The 20,018-nt window shown below is 49.0% G+C and overlaps 2 protein-coding genes across 5 annotated transcripts in view; both read right to left on the bottom strand.

Moving 5' to 3' along the window:
• POLA2 (DNA polymerase alpha 2, accessory subunit) overlaps nucleotides 1-5,916 on the bottom strand; it is a 44,662-nt gene extending 38,746 nt beyond the window's left edge. The window contains exons 1-2 of the mRNA XM_090054955.1: nucleotides 5,674-5,916; nucleotides 554-681 (exon numbers count right to left, since the gene is read on the bottom strand). Of these exons, the coding sequence (XP_089911081.1) occupies nucleotides 554-681; nucleotides 5,674-5,758 (213 nt within the window). The 5' untranslated portion in view covers nucleotides 5,759-5,916. The remainder of the gene's footprint in view (nucleotides 1-553; nucleotides 682-5,673) is intronic.
• A 5,727-nt stretch (nucleotides 5,917-11,643) lies between these two features.
• Nucleotides 11,644-20,018, bottom strand: part of CAPN1 (calpain 1) — a 40,934-nt gene continuing 32,559 nt past the window's right edge. For all 4 annotated transcript variants that reach the window (XM_090054976.1, XM_090054977.1, XM_090054978.1 and 1 more), the window contains 10 exons: nucleotides 19,655-19,866; nucleotides 19,018-19,057; nucleotides 17,988-18,053; nucleotides 17,415-17,472; nucleotides 16,591-16,655; nucleotides 16,293-16,361; nucleotides 15,926-16,004; nucleotides 15,156-15,272; nucleotides 13,878-13,936; nucleotides 11,644-13,055 (listed from right to left, as the gene is read on the bottom strand). In XM_090054976.1, the coding sequence (XP_089911102.1) occupies nucleotides 13,029-13,055; nucleotides 13,878-13,936; nucleotides 15,156-15,272; nucleotides 15,926-16,004; nucleotides 16,293-16,361; nucleotides 16,591-16,655; nucleotides 17,415-17,472; nucleotides 17,988-18,053; nucleotides 19,018-19,057; nucleotides 19,655-19,866 (792 nt within the window). In that variant the 3' untranslated portion in view covers nucleotides 11,644-13,028. The remainder of the gene's footprint in view (nucleotides 13,056-13,877; nucleotides 13,937-15,155; nucleotides 15,273-15,925; nucleotides 16,005-16,292; nucleotides 16,362-16,590; nucleotides 16,656-17,414; nucleotides 17,473-17,987; nucleotides 18,054-19,017; nucleotides 19,058-19,654; nucleotides 19,867-20,018) is intronic.

The following is a 20,018-nucleotide window of genomic DNA, read 5'->3' as shown; positions in this document are numbered from 1 at the left end:
AAACACAAAAACACAGAGCCCCCGGGCTATAACATAAAAAGCTAAACCGTCCGGCCAAACAACATTCAATCCCTACCGGGAAATACCCCAACCCATAGCAGCAGTCAGGGGATGTTCATGCCATCAGGCTTCTCCCCTCTGTCTGTACTGGCCGAGCTCCCCCTCCCTTGGCCGCCAAAGGGGAACTGCCCTCCTGGCCTCCCACATGGGGCTTAAGAAGGGCCAGGCCCTGCCCCTTCCTGTCAGCTGGCTCCCCAGCAGTTGTCCTAGCAACCAGCACCTGGGACTCTTGCTGCCCTGGTAACTGGCAGCTGAGCCGCCCCCTTCTTGCCACTAGGGGCCTCCCCAGAGCTTTTTCTGCTCTGCAATACCCAGCCTCTGATCATTTTTGTCAACCTGGTCTGGATTCCTTCCAATCCGTCCCCCTCTGCTTTGAAGGGCAGGACCCAGAACTGGACACAGGACTCCAGGAGAGACCTCCCCATTGCTGAACAGAGTAGAAGAATCATCCTTCAGGGATGTGAAGTCTGAGACAACCTCCCCTCATCCTCACCTCATGTTCAAAGATGGTCAGGAAATCCAAAGTGAGAAGTCCTCCATGCTCTTTACTTGTACAGAAGGCGATTAACTCGTTGGCCAAGTCACCCGCCGTGAGCCTGTGCGTGGCACATAGCTCCACCACTGCAAGGAGAGAGGTGTTAAAGGGCAGGGAGAGAGAGGTGGGAGGGTACTCACCAGTCCCCCTCCAGTAGGGCAGGGTCCCCCTTGCCCAAGAGCAGCTTCCCTGACAGCAGGCCCACTGCACATGTGCGCAGTTTACAAGGGCCCGCCAACAGCAAAAAAAGCCCCAGTTAGGCTCCGGAGCAGCGAGAGACACACGGGTGAAAGCCCAAAGCCCCCCCAGAAGCCCCCCAGCAGCCACAGAGCTCCCCGCCGACCCACAGCAAAGTCAGAGGCGAGCGGGGCCTGTGGCGAGAGGGGGCTGACCCCTCAGTGAGCGGGAGGAGGCGGCCGAGTGGAGCTGGGCCGGGTCAAGCCCCACCCAGGTCCCTACTTCACCCAGCCCCCCAGGGAGCCACGCAAACAGGCTGCGCAAGCAGGCGCGCTCGTCTGCCGGTGTGTGAGTTAGCACAGAGTTTGCGCAGGATGGGGCGCAGGAGGGCCCGAGACCTTGCCTGCGAACCCCCCAGGGTAGACAGTCCCAGCCGTAGCCAGCTCCAGGCCGCAGTCCAGAGACTGCGCGCCATCAGGGACTGTGAGCAGGAGATAGACTCCTACTGCCAGGCCCTTCTCCCCTGGGAGTCAGAGGGTAGACCGCTGTCTCCCTCCAGGACAAGGGACGATCAAGGAGGTCAAGGGTCCTAAGGCCTGCCACACCAAGGCCCCTGCCCCGCCAGAGATTAGCCACAAGTACGCACCTCTTGTTGCTCCAGCAAAGCCTGCCAAGTTGCCAGCTCCCGCAGGCAACACAGGCCCAACTGCAGCTACTGCCCCCGCTCTCCCCAAGACAAAACATAAGGTGTTCGTTGTGGGAGACTCTATCCTGCGGGGCACTGAGGGGGCAATCTGCCGCCCCGACCCCTTAGACCAGGAAGTCTGCTGCTTCCCAGGGGCCCGCATCCGGGACATTGCAGAGAGGATCCCTAAGCTCCCACAGACCACTATCCTACGATCCTTATTCACGTGGGCACCAATGACACGGCTCCAAGCACTCCCAGCTGGGTCATGAGGCGCTACAGGGATTTGGGAGTGGGGCTAAGGGTCTGGGGGCACAGGTGGTGTTCTTGTCGATCCTCCCAGTCTCAGGCTATAGGCTGAGGAAGGAGAGGAAGATCCATGTAGTCTTTGGTTGACTATGGTGCTGGTGTCATCGGGAAGGTTTTGGCTTCCACGACCACAGCCCGCTCTTTGGCGAAAGAGGCAACGAGCTGCTGGGAAGAGACAGCCTCCACCTCTCTCCCCTGGGGAGGAGGCTCTTCTCAGCCAGGCTGGCTGGCCTGCTCCACCGGGCTTTAAACTAAGCCCGCCGGGGTACTGGGAACTACCACCACTGCTGGCCTGCTGAGCAACCCTTGCAAAGCCAGCAGGCCAAGGCACTTAAGGGAGCCCACCCCTCTCCCAGCCCTGGTACAATCTGCAGGCAAGGCAAGAGCCCAAGGGGACACTTGCCTGCCTATATACAAATGCCAGGAGGAATGCTTGGGGAATAAGCAGGAGGAACTCGTCCTCCTGCTCAATGCAAATAATTATGATGTCATAGGGATAACGGAGACCTGGTGGGACTCCACCCATGACTGGACCACAGGTATAGATGGTTGTACCCTGTACAGGAGGAATCGTGTAGACAAAAGGGGCGGGGGTGTAGCTCTCTCCGTTAAGGAAAGCTATGCGTCCCTGCAAGCTGATGTTGGTGACCAGGGTGGACGACTGGAGACCTTCTGGGTTACAATCCGTGGGGAACATGGCACAAGGGACACAACGGTGGGAGTCTACTACAGACCTCCCACCCAAAGTCCTGAGCTTGACCAGGAGTTCGCCAGGGAACTGGCTGAGGCTGCATGCTCCAGGGCCATGGTTGTCATGGGTGACTTTAATTACCCGGACATCTCGTGGGAGGATCACTCAGCAAAATCCGAGTGGTCGCAAAGCTTCCTCTCATACATAGATGACCTCTACCTGACTCAAGAAGTCTATGGGCCAATGAGAGACAAAGCGCTGCTCGACCTGGTACTGGCTACGGGGGACGACCTAATCGGCGACCTAGTGATTGATGGGAAGCTGGGTGACAGCGACCACGAGCTGATCACCTTCACCATCCGCCGTAAAGCTGGCAAGTCAGTCAGCAACATGAAAATCCTTGACTTCAGAAAAGCCAACTTTGACAAGCTCAGGAGGCTTGTCAGTCAGGCCCTAAGGGACCATGACCCCAGGAAGAGGGGAGTTCAAGAAGAGTGGTTACTCCTCAAGGGAGTGATCCTTAATGCGCAAGCTAAGTCTATTTCCTCTCAGAGGAAAGGCAGCAAGAGGGCACAGCAGCCCCCCTGGCTCTCCAGAGACCTAGCAGACCTCCTGAGGCTATAAAAAAAGGCCTACAAAGGATGGAGGATGGGAGTCGCCTCCAAGGAGGATTATTCTGCACTGATCTGGTCCTGCAGGAAGCAAACCAGGAAAGCCAAGGCAGCAACTAAACTCCAACTAGCTTCAAGCATCAAGGACAATAAAAAGTCCTTTTTCAGATATGTGGGGAGCCGGAGGAAAAGCAAGGGCAACATTGGACCCTGCTGAACCAGATGGGGCAACTGACAACTGACGCCCAGGAAAAAGGCAACCTATTAAATGGGTACTTTGCGTCAATCTTTCATCAGTCCCATGGGACGCCCATGCCTGCTACGGGACAGGGAGGTCCAGGTGAGGGAAATCCCCTGCCCTCCATCAATGCTGACCTCATGAAGGAACACCTTGAGAGGCTGGATATCTTCAAGTCAGCCGGCCCTGATAATCTACACCCCAGGGTACTCCAGTTGCTGGCAAGCATCATAGCCCAGCCTCTGGTATGGATCTTCGAGAGCTCCTGGCACTCTGGTGTAGTGCCCGAAGACTGGAAGAAGGACAATGTGGTGTCTATCTTCAAGAAAGGGAGGAAAGTGGATCCAGCTAACTATAGGCCCATCAGCCTGACTTCTATCTCGGGGAAGATCTCAGAAAAGTTTATTAAAAAGAGGCCATCCTTAATGGACTGGCTGACGCCAACATCCTGAGGGATAGCCAGCATGGGTTAGCTGCGGGTAGGTCTTGCTTGACCAGTCGCATTTCCTTCTACGACCAGGTGACCTATCACCTGGATAAGGGAGAAGAGATTGATGTCATCTATCTTTACTCCAAAAAAGCCTTTGATCTGGTATCCCATGATCACCTCTTGGCCGAAACTGGCTAATTGTGGCCTTGGCTCCACCATGATCTGCCGGCTGGAAAATTGGCTCCACAGTCAGACCCAGAGGGTTGTAATTAATGGAAGTCATTCATCATGGTGTCCTGTGACCAGTGGGGTCCCGCAAGGTTGTCCTTAGACCCATATTGTTCAACATCTTCATTAATGATGTGGTGATTGGAGTCAGAAGTGGACTGGCGAAGTTCGCCGATGACACCAAACTTTGGGGCAAAGCATCCACACCAGAAGACAGGCGGGTGATCCAGGCTGACCTGGACAGGCTCAGGAAACGGGCGGATGAGAACCTGATGGCGTTTAACATTGAAAAATGCAAGGTTCTCCACCTTGGGAAGAAAACCCTGCAGCATCCTTATAGGCTTGGCAGTGCTACACTGGCTAGCACTACGGAAGAAAGAGACTTGGGGTCATTGTTGACCACAAGATGAACATGAGCCTGCAATGTGATGCTGCGGCTAGTAGAGTGACCAAAACGCTGGCGTGCATCCATAGATGCTTCTCGAGCAAATCCCGGGTCGTCATTCTCCCGTTGTACTCGGCCTTGGTGAGGCCGCAGCTGGAGTACTGCGTCCAGTTTTGGGCTCCACAATTCAAAAAGGATGTGGAGAAGCTTGAGAGAGTCCAGAGAAGAGCCACGCGCATGATCAGAGGTCAGGAAAGCAGATCTTACGACAACAGGCTGAGAGCCATGGGGCTCTTTAGCCTTGGAAAAGCACAGGCTCAGGGGTGACCTGATGGCCACCTATAAGTTTATCAGGGGTGACCAACAGGATCTGGGGGAACGTTTGTTCACCAGAGCGCCCCAAGGGATGACAAGGTGGAATGGTTAAAAACTACAAGACCATTTCAGGCTGGACACAAGGAAGAATTTTTTTTACTGTCCGAGCCCCCAAGGTCTGGAACAGTCTGCCAGCGGAGGTGGTTCAAGCACCTACACTGAACACCTTCAAGAGAAAATTGGATGCTTATCTTACTGGGATCCTGTGACCCTTGCTGACTTCTGCCCTTTGGGTGGGGGGGGGTGGGACTCGATGATCTCCCGAGGTCTCTTCCAGCCCTAATGTCTATGAAGTCTATGAAGACATGGGCACAGATGAGTTTGCACAGGACAACTGGGCAGACGCCACCGGCGAAGCGGGTTGGGACAGAGACGAGGAAGACTGAGCCACCCTCTTTCATGTCTTTCATTGCAGATCCCCCCCAGCTCCACCCCGGCCCACAAACCAACCTGGCACGACAAGCCTGAGGGGGGCATGAACTACAGGAGATGGCAACTGCAGAGAACAAGGTACAGCACTCGCTGCTTACCTCCCCCCAACAATTGCCCGCACTCCTTGCTTTCAGTCTGAGGCTGCGAGGGTGATGGGGTGGGGGCAGCCCCTGGCAGAGGGGTGGCACCACAACACCCCACCTGCCACCACCCCATCACCAGCTTCCTCCACCCTGTTACCCCAGTTACCCCAGCTGCAGTGCTCTCCCCTCAGATTCTTCTCCCCTCCGCTCCTGGCACCTCTCCCTTCCAGCACTGCAGGCCCGCCCGGCCCCCCCACAGTTCCCCCTCCAACGCGAGGCACTTCCAGGCACCTCTGCCCCCCACTCCCCACACACTCCTTCTCTCCATCCCACCCGTGCAACTCCTGCCTCCCTCCAGGCCACCCTGAGCCCCCCCCGGCCACTTCCGGTACCCTCCGACTTCCGGCCCCCCGCACAGCCTCCGCCGCACTCACGCTTCCCGGGCACCTCGTCCCCCTCGCAGCGCAGCTCGAAGACACCCAGCTCGTCCAGCACTTCCTCAGCCGACACCAGCCCCATGGCGGCCCCGCGCCGGCCCGTCCACAGGCGAAACACCCGCCACTGCACGTCACTTCCGCGCCGGGAGGCGGGGCTTCTCCCCCGGGACCGCAGAAGCGGTTGTTTCGGGGAGCCAGTCGGGGGAAAGAGGGCGCGGGGCGGGGCTTCCTCTGAGACGCCGAAGCGGGGGGTGGGGCTACCGCGCGGTGGGCGGGGCGTTGCGAAAAGGCGGGAAAGCGCCGGAGGCCCCGCCTTCCGTGGGCGGGGGCAGTTGGACGAGGGTGGCTCTGGGGGAGGGGACAGTCGTATGAAGGGAAACGTGAGGAAGAGCCCAGGCCGGGGGCAGTTACGGGGACATGAGTCCCTGGGGAGCTGGAGGGAAGCTGTGGGGTAGGGGCAGGTGTAGTGATGGCACCTGCTGGGAGGTGGCATTGCAGCGGGGCGGGGCAGTCGGGCTCCAGGCCGTTGGTGGGGGCAGTTGCAGCTGAGGAGGGGGCAACTGTTAACTCGCCTGTATTGGCAGGTTCTTGCAGGATGGGGATCCTGGGGGTCTGGCTCTTTGTGCCACCCCGTGTACAGGGAACATAGGGTACATTGACGAGATGTGTTGATTTTCCACAGCTCTTCCACCCTGAGCCTCCTCCAGCAGGCTGCTCCCGTGCCAGGAAGATTACATTGAAGAGCCACTGGCTTAAACACCAATGTCTTTCTACTATCTGTTTTGGGGGCAAACACCACTGCTGGCCTGCATTCCATCCGCGGACATGTCTTAATCCAGGTGCTCGAGGAGGCGAGAATTAAATCCACTTAAAAACATTAAATCCACTTTTTGCTGCTTGAGCATGAAGAAATCTGTATAGTTTCAAGTGCGTGTTTGTGTCTCAAAAATCCCACTTCTGAGGAACAGGTGCTTTTACGACAAAGGCATATAGTCACGTGCACGTAGGGTGTCTAGAAAGTATTTACGTACAGGGCTGGATGCAGGCATGGGTGAACCGAGCGGCTGCCCAGAGCCTGGACAGAAAATGATCTTTTAAAAAATTATTATTGTCATTATCTCTGGGAAAAGTGGGAGGGGGGCTGATACTAAAAGCTTGCCTAGCGCCACTAGGAGCCTACATACGGTGCTGTTTACATATAAGGAGCAAAGTTTGATCTGGTCAGGCTTTGATAAAATTCAGGATTCTCCTCTTAAATACTGAGCTGGAGTTCAGAAGGGGACAGCTGGGAAAGAGGGACACAGCAAGTGCGTCAGGAGAGACTAACGAAGCCGTGCACCTGCTTAACGCTAATAGTGCAGACTACAAAATACTGGATGTCTGTTCTGAAAAGGAAGTACTGTCCAAGGGAGCCCTCTGGTGCATTGTAATGAGATGTGGCAGGAGCAGAAGGACAGGAACAGACGTGGAGCCACCACGAACAAGCAGAATTCAGTTACGGTGGATGGTGGAACAGATCCTGGTGGATCAAACAGGAGGACAACAGCCTAATAAGCACGGGAGTCAGGAGGTGTAAATTAAGCAGGAGACTCTCTTGAGACCTACCTCAGAGCTATGACCTGAAACGAAAACCAGATTGAAATGTCTCAAGTGGCCGATTGTCAGCAAGGCGAGGTGATGGGTGTTTCAGCAATAAACCTGTCTCTGCCAAAAAAGGAGGATGTGCTGTCTGATGGCAATATGAAATTATTTTCCTGACACAATGTCTTTTAGGCTGTTTCTTATCCTAGGCTAAGACTGGGTCACAACCTCAGTATTAAATAAAGTCTTTTCAGAGACTGGCAATACTGCTTACCTGATCTGGGTATGATAATTTCTCAGAAAGCACCACTAAAGGAGCTGGCAAGGCCCCCTTTGCCCAGGAGAACAAGGTGGTATCCCAGTGCCTTACAAAGGCCATCCTGTGAAGCCAAGACATAACATCATCAGCAAACAAACTTCAGTGCCTTCCTGCTTAATCAGCATTTATTTCAAAGGTCGTGCGGTTGCTTTTTTAGTGCAGTGTCTGGAAATATCATCCAACCAAGGTGATTGGTCATTGAGATTACCATGCTTATAAGAGCACAGGACAGCAGCTTCTGGAGTTTCAATAATTCATCCAGAAGAAATAAAAGAATGACATCAAGCCTTGCTGTCTTCAGAAGGAAAGGTAAGACCCAGTTTTTTGTCACTATTGCCCCACTGTAAACATTTCCTGTTGGTGTTTTGTGGATGCTCTCTGTTTTTGTAATGGGTTGTGGGGAAAGACCATCAGTGCTCCAGACTAAATGAAAGGCTGGTTTTAGGTCTTCTCCTATGGTCTCTGTTTTCATTCTGAACCCCTGATTCGAAGCCTTGTCATCTCTGGGACAGTTAATGACCTGAAAACTAAAGTTTCACTTAACCATACTGGCTAATTATTTGGCAGTTAAGGTCAGGCTCACAAAAGCTTACATCTCTCTTAATTTAGTTACTTTACCAGGTGCCTCTCTACCCTGGTATTGTCCTCTTATTGGGACTGAAAATTCCTCGTTAGAGCAAGCAGGAGGTACTTCCAGCGGACAAATGCTGGTTATACAACTGGCACATGCTGGGAATCCACATCTTACCTACCTATTAAAAAGTTTTATGAAGTAGAAATTCTGCATGGAGATTAAAAGTACAAAGGATCAGGTTCATGTTGCAGCCAATACCAAGAATTCGAAGGAAGTACAACAGCAGGGCAAGTAGCTGGAGTTTCTGGAGTTGACTCTCTCTACTGCTGAATGCAAAGTATGGGTGACCTCACTTACATTACACTCCCTGGAAACAGAGGAAATACAACCTCACATAAAGATTAAACGTTGTTTATAAAAGGCCGCAGTCATCTTGAAATGAAGGGTAGCAGAGAGCACAAGGTAATACAAGATTAAAAAAATATTGCACAAAGCTGTATTGTTAAATGGTATAGGTTTCCCTCGCTTTATGCGTTCCTGGAAAATAGCGCATAACTCGAATTCGCATGAAGGGAACCCGGTTTACAGTATAACAAATAAGGATATATTACAAGACCTTGACTGTACTGACCCCTGGACCCACTTCTACAAGACAATTTTGGTACTCGCCAACAGCAGACAGTACACACAAGCACAGGGTGGTGGTGAATGTTTAGTTGGTGTGGAGAGAGGGTGGTGAAGGGTCTTCAGTATCAGACTCCAAATCACCAGGGAGAGGGATGGGAGATAAGCAGGATACCATAATGGTGATGGCAACTACAGAAATGCATGTCACAAACGAGCAAGGAGTGCAGATCCACATAGGAGACTATAATTTGATGTGTCACTCCCACAATGCACCGCACAAAGCAGCTGACTGCGGGGCTTCTACCATACCGATTGCATAAGGGTGAATTTACCTTGCATATAATGAATTTTTGGTATAAAAAGGGTCATTGGATAAGAGCGGATTCATGCATATAGAACCAGCATAAAGCGAGGGAAACCTGAACAGTTAAGAGCCACAGATAAGAGGTCTTGAATACTGTACATCTGAACCAGAGTGTCTAGCTCCAAGAAACTGAAATCTAATACATCATTACACCCCTTACCAAGATTCCTAAGTCACTTTCTATAAATGTTTTCAAAGAGAAAAAGGCATGCAGGGCTGTAGTCCAGTGGTTCTCCACCTTGTTAGACTCTGGGTTCCCATCAGAAGATGCCAGCTTTTTGTTTCTACTCATTCTGTGACTCTAGAAAACACTAGAGTAATTCTTATGTTGCAGAGAACTCGGCAAGGCCACATCAGGACAGGATGTTTTAGATGCTACGACTTCCTTTTTTAAACCTGGATGCATCCAGATGAGTGAGCATGTGCCTGTTGCAGCACCTCAAAGCAGTTTGAGATGCCACAAGAGGCACCCCACAAGGGGTCAGGGATGGGGGAGAGCTCCAGGTAGGAGAGGTCTCCAGAGCCCCCCTGTTCCTCTAGAGCAGCCTGTGCAGGGGGAGGCCAGTTTGGAAGGGAAGGGGCTTGCCTAGCCCAGTCCCTGAGCAAGAGGGGAGAGGCAGCTCTGATTTTTCTATGATAAAAAGCAAGGAGCAAATGCCAAAGTGTTTAGACCTTTAGAATTTGTTTTATAATGATGATAGAGGCACTGGTAGGCTTCCAAATTGCCTTAAAACTGTGAATATATCAGTAAGGCATTGCCTAACTGATATCTCTAGATATAGTGGCGTTTTAATTGTGAAAGAACACAGATTTTGGGTACTTCAATGAGAGAATTTGGGGGTTTTTTAATTGGAGAATTTGCGATTTTTAAACAGGGAAACCCAGGATTTCTGCTAGTGAGGCAAGTGGCGGGACCTGGGCAGAGGAACCTGCCCAGGGCCAGCACGGGGACCCAACTGGAGGCCAGACAAGGTGGCTGACCTCTTAGCCAATTGGGGCTGGAAGAACAGTATTGGTAGCTCAAAGTGGGCCACTGCAAGGAGCACATCTTCTGGGCAGTAGTTGCCTGGATGGCAGAGTGGGGCTACCACAAGACATGACAGCAGTGCCACCCGAAGGCCAGCTGTGCAGCCACAGCCTGCTGGCATCTGGCCCAGAGGTGCAGGTGGCTCCGCTGCAGTGTCCATAGCGCAGCCCAGGCAGCCGCGCGGTCCCTGTCTGGGTCTGGCAGGCATGCAGCCATGGAACTGCAGGTCCAAGGGGGCAGATGCTGTCATAGGAGGCAGCAGGTCACAGCTAGGCAGCAGCCCCCACTGCCAAACTGCTGCAGTGCGTAGAGGGGGCAGGGGTCTGTCTAGGTTAGGGCTGCTTCACCAGTCCAGCTGGCACAAGGGACTAGTGTCCCCAGATACCAACTGGCCAGGCCTCAGAAGCTCCTGAGGACAAGTAGCCCTGTGTTGCTCGCTAGGGCAGCTTTTTATACTGCTGGGGCCAGCATGGGTGAGCCTCTAGCTCCCCCCTGGATGAAGACCCAGGAGGAGCTAGGCAGTTTGTCCTAAGTGGCATAATTTGCTCTGCACCAAAGTGCATGTTCAGGCACATGTGCTGAGGCACAAATCTCTGGCACAAATTTGCCCCCCTGCTATTTGAGCTGCTGCAACTGCATGTACTTGCATATATGGACATGCTCCCTGGGTTTATCTTGTGAATTATGCCTGCATACTTAGTGCTAACATTGCATAGCATCCCACAGCACCCTTGAAATGATCTTCAGGGCCCCCAGGGTGCCATGTCACCCTGGTTGAGAATCGCTGTTCATGTCAAAGAGCCAGTTGAGTTGTGTGACTGTTCAATCAGTCTGCCAACTTGGCACTGGCATCTACAAAATGTTCAGCTGTTGAAACTTACTTAACAATCTTACTTGGCAACAACATCCCAAATCCCCGGCCTCTGAAACTAAGATTTGTTTATGATTAATCTCTTTCTGAAGCTTCAATAAAATAAAACGTGCACAAAATGTTCGTTCTGTTACAATAACGGCTTGTTCCAAATTAGCCCATTTTCCGTCTCCCAAGTTATTCACTGTGGGGGAGGAACTTCATCTGGTACACACTGTCACAGTTCAGCTGTAACTGTCTTAGTGTCTCATGATAACCCTGCTTGCTTGTGGCATAATCAGAAGGTAAGATTGGATTTATTGTATTTATAAATATTTATAAATATTATATTTTCAGTGTGAGTGGTAAGCCCCCACTCTCAATTTTTTTTTTAAAAAGTCTAGTTAAATTACTGTTATTGCTGATCCAGATGTTGGCCCATAAACATGTCTAGATTGAATTGAGGAAACTTTGCTGTAGAGGGCGGATGTTTTGCTTCATACTGGGCTTTGGGAATGCACCCAGAGGAAACTATCCAAAATGAAAAAATGCAAAATTTTGCAAAGGAGCAGGAAGAAAACGGGGGGGGGGGGGGGGGAAGCCCACAGACAACCAATGGTTTTGTTTTAGTAGTACTTTTAAAATTTATTTTTGGCATTAAAACAGTCATTTTATACAATACAAAAATGAAACAGTATTCACTATATGTGTGTCTCATAATCCCTGATACCGACACACCTGGCTACATGGGAAGAAGCAAGCAAGCCACCTGGTAATCCCTGTCCATCATATATAGGAATATGGCAAAAAAAAAACCAACTTAGCAAAAGACAAGAAGAGTTTGAGCTCCTGGTAAGAGAGGGCTCTGGGGAGTGTTTGTGCCATGGGAGTGCAATTGAAGGGTAGAGGGTGCAGCAGAAAGGACTGTTTGGCTATTGCAAGCTTGAGGTACAAGAAATCCAAGGCAGGTTGCAAGATGTGCATGTTTTTCCATAGCACTCTTGTGATGTGAGAGGTCTTCCCAGGCTCTATCTGTCCTTCTCTTAGGAGTATTCTCAGATGTAAAAGGAGTTGGGAAAGCTGTGAATGCAGCTCCTGCACTGCTGGGATCTATCATGAGGAATTTACAGACTATGAGGCAGCGGCTGGAGTTACAGACAGTGAAGCGGGTGCATGGTAACTGCCTGTTCCTATCCTGGAAAGTAAAGGCCAAACAAGGAACTGTATAGCCCTGTTCCATCTGGGGTAAGCTATACCAGTTTAGCTATCATTTACCATGGGGTAAAACCTGGAAAAGACAGACAGTCTCCTCACATCAGCTACTCTGCACTAAAGATCTGCTACCTAACTCATTACAGTTTGATCAACTGCCCATGTCTTGAAGAGGAAGTTCTTAGGCAGATGGGGAGCAAGGTACAGAAACTCCAGGACAGGAAGGGAAAAACAGGCTTCCTCAGCAAATCATAATATTTAGCACTGTCATTAGACCCTTGGCAACGAGGAAGGGGGGCGGGGGGAATCCAAAAAGCAGAGAAGGAGCCAAGAAACCTTGACCTCCAGAAGGTCAAGTCTCTTGGGAGACTCTACAGCTGAGGCCAGTATGAGAGACTCACCGTCCTTGGCAGACATCCTGATTCCTTCAAAAAGGACAGGGGCACCTAACCAAGCGGGAAGGCCCATTCATGGCTTTGGCACTGCATCTGGCAGTCTTTTCCTTGCTTAAAACTTATGCTGAAAAATGAAAAACCAGCGGTTTGAGCTGCCTGAGGGCAGGTTCCCAGGACAAGGCAATCGGATAAAAGGGGAGGAGCTGAAAAGAGTCAATCTTCCATGCAGCTGTGGGGGCCATGGGGTGAGGTCTCCCAATCCCCAGCAAGGCTTCTGAAGGCAGCAGGGAGAGGTGGTGAGGAGAAGACAACCCCCCTTTATCCCAACACAAAGGCACTTGCAGCTGAGGTTGTGTGATGAAGAAAGGCTGAATGGCTGAGTGGAAGGGCTCCCTTTCCTTCTTCAAGCAAACATGGTCAGTTGTAACCACTGTCAGGGAGAGACAGGAGAGAAAAAAAGAACCTAGGTCATCTCCAAGAAACTCCACAAGCAGAAAAGCTTCTATTAACTACCCTGGTTTCTGGATCATTCCCCAAATGAGGAGATTGCTGATGGCACAGCAATGCTGGCATAAAAATAAATCAAAGGAACCTGTTAAGCCTCCTGGTTTGTATTAAAAATGGTGATAGTTTGTGGAAGTGTGTAGGGGACAAACTGGTTTGAGACAAAGATTTATTAACAATGGGTTTTTTTTGTTCATCTGCACAAAACACCAGCTTTAAATGCAATAGGCTTTGAATGCCCCATGTGAAGAAAGCACCCATTATTTTTTGGGACAAAAAAGTGGAGCGTGGCTCTTTGGCCACAATTGAGTGACAGCTGGGACAGAAGTCAAGAGTCCTAACTCTCCAGCCAGTGGGTTTAAACCCTCCCTCCCTCTTTGTGGTGAAATGTGTCCAAAGTCAACCTGGGCCTTACAACCCATCAGGCTTATGTGACTGAGGCTGTGTCAGTGGCCCAAAAGGGAGCGATGTGGCCAAGATCACACTCAGTGACATCAGAGTCCCCAGCCTGAGCGAGTGACTGAACTGACTGGGGAAGGCTGCACCCAAAGTCCAGAGCAAGTCCTCATGTCAGTGAGCTGTAGTAACATGCCTTAAGCACCATCTCTGTGGCTGCTGAACCCACAGAGAACTGGAATTACAGTTCTTATGGTTCAGACAATGAATGAGAGTGAGGCCACCCTCTATCCCAGAAGTTAGCTACGAGGAGTACAGGAAACTTAGACCAATGGGGATTGGCAAAATGTACCTTAAGTAAGTCAAAAGTAACAATTCCATCATTATCCGTGTCCAGAGCTTGGAAACACCCTGTGTTGACAGAGCAGGAAACAAAAATGTGTTATAAATATTTCATTAATTGAAATACAACATGCTGGCAGCACATCCCACAAGGCAGTAATAATGAAAGCCCAACTGTGATGCAGGGATCTGCGGGATGATGCATGAACACCCCACGGCTTCTGTGTAAGAACTGCAGCAAGAGAAGAGGAAGCCTCATTGCCAAGAAAGTTCTTCAAGGACATTGTAAAGCTGTGCTTGATTGAATGCAGCCAACCGGAAAATTCATTTGGGCTCTTAGTTGCATGTAGGCAGCAGTGGAGCTCCCAGCAGTGGGAAGCTCTAAGCCCGTAATGGTATACTGCTGAGCAGGAAAAGACAGGCTTTTAAACAAAGCGCAGACCAGCATCAGACTGACTTGAACCCCCCTGGCAACCTGCCACCCTCAACTCTGATGGATTCACAACAGCAATGACCCATTGAACTTTGGGGAAGGATTTAAGCCTCTGGACCATTTGCAGAACTCCTCCAGCAAGTTATATCACTGCATTCTGTCCTGACTGGCAGAGCTGCCACCTCAGCAGGTTTTTTTCAATGGAAAACATTAATTCCCCATCTGTTTCTGTTTTAATTTTCCACTGCATCAGAATCCAATGGCTGAAACCCACACATAACATCAAACAAAGCAGAAATAAGTCCAGTCTCTTTTAAATCTAGATACAACTGGAGCAGAGAGGAAGGTGAAGCAGGAGGGAGAAAATAATAAACTATGGTACTGGAATTGGCAATAAAATCACTAACAAATGTTTATATTAGCAAATCTCTTCAATAAAGAACTGTGCCCTGGTTATAAACCCTGCCTTCTGCCATCCAGTGGTCTCCTGGAACCAACCTTAATGGTCTGCCGAGTCCAGTTTTACAACAGTTATTAACTATTCTGCCCATCATCAGCCATCAGGGTCTGAGCAGTGCCAATACAAAGCATATCTGTGCTGTCAGGAACATGGTCAACATCAGTGCTAAAGGAGTCATTTGGTAGTGGGGCCTTAATACCCATAGTCCAAGACATGGCACATGGCACATGAAGAGTATAATAGTGAGCATGTTGGAGTCTGGTGTCCAGCTGGATTGTGCTTCCCTAAAGAGCCCAAATAGAAAGTGCCACAATCAAAGTCTTTCATGTGGGATCAAAAACAAGCAGCTAAGAGGGGAAGATTACGAGAAAGCTTAAGAAACCCATTGTACTCACGGAACATGGTTTCAAGTCGCACCAAGCAGCAGACAAAGTTGTCAAAGTCAATAGCCAAGTCAGGCTCTGAATAGCGGGTGATGATGAGTTCATACAATTTCTTGTTCAGTTTAAAGCCTGTTGAAACATGGAAGTATTTTGGTAAAACTAACCAAGCAAGTTAAAAAAGGAAAACCACTGACTACTTTTAAGAACAAAGGTAAGAAGCAAAGCATATAGAGCTCTTTTGGAAGGTTCTGTATGTACACGGAGATCTAGGCCTTATCTACACTTACCCCTTTCTACTGCCAGATGTTTTGGGAGCCAACAGCTGTATTAGTAAACAACTATAGGGTGTCTGAAGCAGCTTAGATGGGATACTGCTGCAGACAGGATAGACCATAGGATGGAGCTCTGTTCTCAAGTGTAGGACAGCTCCCAGGATGAGCATCTACTTTTGTTTTCAATATGGCCACAAGAGGGAGCCTCAGACCTTGCACACAGCACCCTAACACTTCCTTCAACTGTATAAAAAAACAAAGTTGAATCATCATGGATCTTACTGGAACTCTCTTCCTTGACTTTGCTCAGATCTGGAACCTCTGCTAAACTACACAATCATTTTCTAAAGATGGCTGGCTGGAGAAACCAGTCAGCAGCTCTCAAATGCTTTTGGAATAAAGGGTAAAAGTGGTATTTGGTGTCAAGTGTCACAACAAGATTGAGGTAACTGGCAACTGAATCAAACAGAAGAGAGTAGATTCACATCAGCATAAAGTGTTCTGAATTACCTGCAGACTCTAGTGCCATTCGCATCTCATAGGCGCTCATGCTTCCAGACTTGTCTAAATCAAATTTCCTGAAGACAGCCTTAAAGGGGAAACAAAAGAAGAAAGGCCAGTGAAAGGACAAATGGTGCTCTTGGAATGTGGTCATTGGTCTCTCAGAGTGTAAAGAGAGAGAGTTACAAGCGCCACTGAAAATGTACAAAGGTGATGCACTGTGGTTGACATGACTAACAAAAGTCTAGATAAAGCAAGCAGTGTCAAATCATCAGTGCTGGTACCAAATTATTTCTAGACCATGCTGGAAATTCTGCCAATGATATAGATAAGCTGGAGGAAGCAAGAGGAGAGGACTGCGAGCAACTTCACCTACCAAGTAATTTCTAATTTTGGTCCAGAGGATGTTGAATTCCACCAGACCTAGTTTTCCATTTCCATCTCGCTATTTGGGGGGAAATGGTTAAGGAGAAGGATGTGCAAGACATTACTCTTTCCCTCCCATCCCACCTAAGAACTAAGAAGACATCCTCACTAGATACTGGCACTTTAATAACCATGTCACCTTTATTCATTGCGGTCTGGCATCTTACATGCATTGGGACTCTGTCCCAAATTGAACCAAGGGAGCATTGGAGGCACTTCTACACAACAAAGAAACAGAAAGAGGATACGTCCATGAGGTTCACCATACTCCGACATGACTCAATACTGAACCCTTTGGTCCGGAGATCTTTATCTGCAGTTGAGAGCAAAGAGGTGGCAAATATGAGATCAGAGTTCCCATGTTACAAACATGATGCTACAAAACCCCACTGTACCAGATTCTTCTACTAAATGTCCTTTAAGACTATAAATCTTATGTTGGACAGAGGCAATCGTTTGAATTTACGTCCTCTGCCAGCACAGCACGGATACAGTCATGAATTTATGTAGTGGTAGAATGGTAACACTCAGAAACAGGTATCTTGGTTGCCTCAGCAGCAGCCAGCAGAATGAGAGCATCAGATTCCTGATATTGCTTCAACAAAGCACGGCTCCCTGCAGTACCCCAGGCACCTATACACATGCAACAAGGCTGCTCCAACTTGTTTTAATTACAGTGCATCAGAGCAGACTCAAGCAATCAAGTCTGCTGAAGCGTGGCAATTACTGCACTCCAGCAGGCTCCAGCAGCACATGTATCAGAGGCCCCCTGCTGAAAAATGCCTGCCGGCATGCTTTAACTAAAGCTCATTTGATGAGTTTTAATTAAAGTGCCCCGCCACCATTTTTCAGCACAGGGATACTGTTACATGTGATGCTCTGAGTGCTTTAATTAGAGTGGCTCTTGGACCTGCTCTAATTAAAGCTCCTTCCCCCCCCCCCACACACACACTTCTGAAGCATGTGTATAAACACCCCTAAATTGTAGATGGCTGGGCATGAAACATCAAATTCAGACTGTGAGGATAACAGGGCCAACCAAGTTACATGGTGCTCCCTTTTCAATACTTACGCTTGTTCATAATTCTGTTAAGGATGGTTTGCAGTTCTTGGACGCTGATCTCCATATCCTGCAAGAAAGGAAGAAATAAAATCTTACATTGTTGTAGTATCTCTGCTAATTCCTGAGGTGCTTAACATGATACACAAATTACACAGAGGGCTACCTGTGGCTGATATGCAGCCATGCTAATCAGTTGATGTGGTAGGTGAGGAGAACGAGTGAACAATACCCTGTCCAGCTGAACTTTCAGGAGGACCTTTATGGCAGCAAAATGCAATCAGTCAAATTTCAATTTGGCTAGAACATCCCGGGCCAAATTCTATTTCTGTTAGAAATAATTACCATAAGATCTTAATTTATAAAGCCAGAAGGGACCTAGTCCAGCTATATAATGTAGGGTACAGAATCCCTCAGTAATTTCTGCACTGAGCCCACAACTCCTGTTTGAGCTATAGCAAATCTTGTAAAAGAGATCCAGTCTTGACTAAAGACCTCACGTGCCAGATAATCCATCATATCTGCAGCTAGGTATTCCACTTGGTTCTGGCTTTTACCCTTTCATGAATGGAAGAGAATACGTACTGCTCCAGCAAGCTGCTTGAAAAGTTGCTTGAAGCTCGCATCGATCTCACTTTCAGAAAGCACTTTCTGAGGAAACAGAATAGAGTTAGGAAGGCAGGGCTGACATTTGGATCAGCTGTTTTTCAAGAGAACTGAATAGATAGCACAGGACAGGCTTGTGGCAGGGAAGTGTATACAGCACGGACATTTGTTGGTGGTTGATGACAGAGTAGGAGAATATAGAAACAGTAAGGATTTCATGGCGAGTAATATGGATCCTAGTGGCTGACCACTGTCAAGCAGCAGATTCTAATTTGAATCCTACACTTGCCACTTGCCTTGTCCTTATACTAGTTAGGGTAGCTGTGCAGTGGAAATTATACATGTGGCCGCTGAAGGAGTTTCATAGATTCATAGAAGTTAGGGGCTGGAAGGGACCTCAGAGATCATCAGGTCCAGCCCCCCCTACTCAAGGCAGGAAAGTCTACTGAGCTCAGGTGAGATTTGGTCACTCTAGCAAAACCCTGTCACCATTAAACTAGATCACTTAGACAAGTCCAGTTCTCCCAGAGAAAAGAGACAGCACAGGAGTTGAAGACAGTAAAACTTTAAGGCCTTTTGCTAAATCAAAGTTCAACCCAAGCCTTCTGCTTTTTCAGGCCTCAGGTTACTTGACCCAACCTCAGCAAATGAGAGGAGTCGTAATATATGGATAGAGTAAAGGTACTGAACGAGATGAATCTTTACCCCTGTGTAGGCAGACATGCCATTATTAGCTACTGAGATCTGGCTATTTTACTGGCAAGGGCAAGCACTGGCATGCACCTTGTTGCTGGAGGAAAGTAAAATAATGAAACTCCTGGTGAGAAGAATGTATGTATGAGGGAGGAACCTGTTACGATTAGATATATGAATGGAGCTACGTCAGTGCAGCCACGGGCTGTGAAGAAAAACAAGTGATTGCACAAGAACTCTCAGTGGTCTTAAGCATTTAAGGGGATTCCGGAGCCTGTTTTCTTGCAGACATCTGTGGACAACCAGGGATTCTTACCTCATCTGGAAGGTTAGCCTGGATTTTATCATCCAGTTCCCTGCAGAAAGACAGACAGAAAGCCCATGAAGAAAATATTGGGTTGGAAGGGTCACGGACGCCCAACAGAAGAAAATGTGGCAAGAGAGATGCTGTATGTTCATGACATGCAGACATGTATCATTGCTGTCCACCAGCCCTCAAGGGGGCAAGACACACTTCAGACATGTCATGGAAATCCCAAACCTTTATGAACCCTGAGAGATAGATCAAAGGATCTTTGGATCTGGAGGTTGCAGTGATCCATTGTATCAACTCTTTCATGTCTCTCTTGCATACTAGCTTTTACAGCCACACTGGCTGAAATTATAGTCTGTCTAGGACAGATGGGTGTGTGTCACATTCCTCTTTAAGAAACAGAAATACATTTTCTGAGGACACACAGCGACTGCAAAAACTGATATTTTAAGTACATGCCTAAATAAAACCCAGACTCCCATTGGAACAGCAGCCCTATGAAAGAGCCTTGATATTACAGAAAGCCAGCATCCCTTAGGACAAGCACATATGGGCGTCTCTTGAGTGTGCCTTATCTCACTGGCTTCTGGGATCCATTCCTGGAAATTAACTACTGGTTCAGACAAGCCATGAGACTTACTCAGTTCCAGCTTTTTTCTCAGAGAAGAACCTGATGACAAAATCTCCCTCCTTGTTGGGTTCAAAGGTAGAAGGCACAACAACATATTCTCCTGGAGGCAATGTGAAGCGTGTGCTGACTTCCCGAAGGTTTATGAACTGCTCTGAGCGAGCTCGTGAAGCATTCGCCAAGAAGAACTCTCGTTTCAGGTGGACCGCTGGCTGGCCCATGTGCTACCAGAGAAAGACACACACACAGACCAAGTCATCCCATCAGACAGCAGTTGAAGCCCAACGTGGTTTGGAAGAAACCAGATGTCTTCTGTAGGCACAGTGGTCAAGACACTTGCATTTTCCCTCTATACACTTGATTTAGGAACTGTTAT

This window comes from Crocodylus siamensis, chromosome 6 (genome assembly GCF_052110815.1).
Source record: "Crocodylus siamensis isolate JL-2025a chromosome 6, ASM5211081v1, whole genome shotgun sequence".
In the NCBI taxonomy this organism is placed as follows: domain Eukaryota; kingdom Metazoa; phylum Chordata; order Crocodylia; family Crocodylidae; genus Crocodylus; species Crocodylus siamensis.
This window is presented reverse-complemented; position numbering and strand designations above follow the sequence as displayed.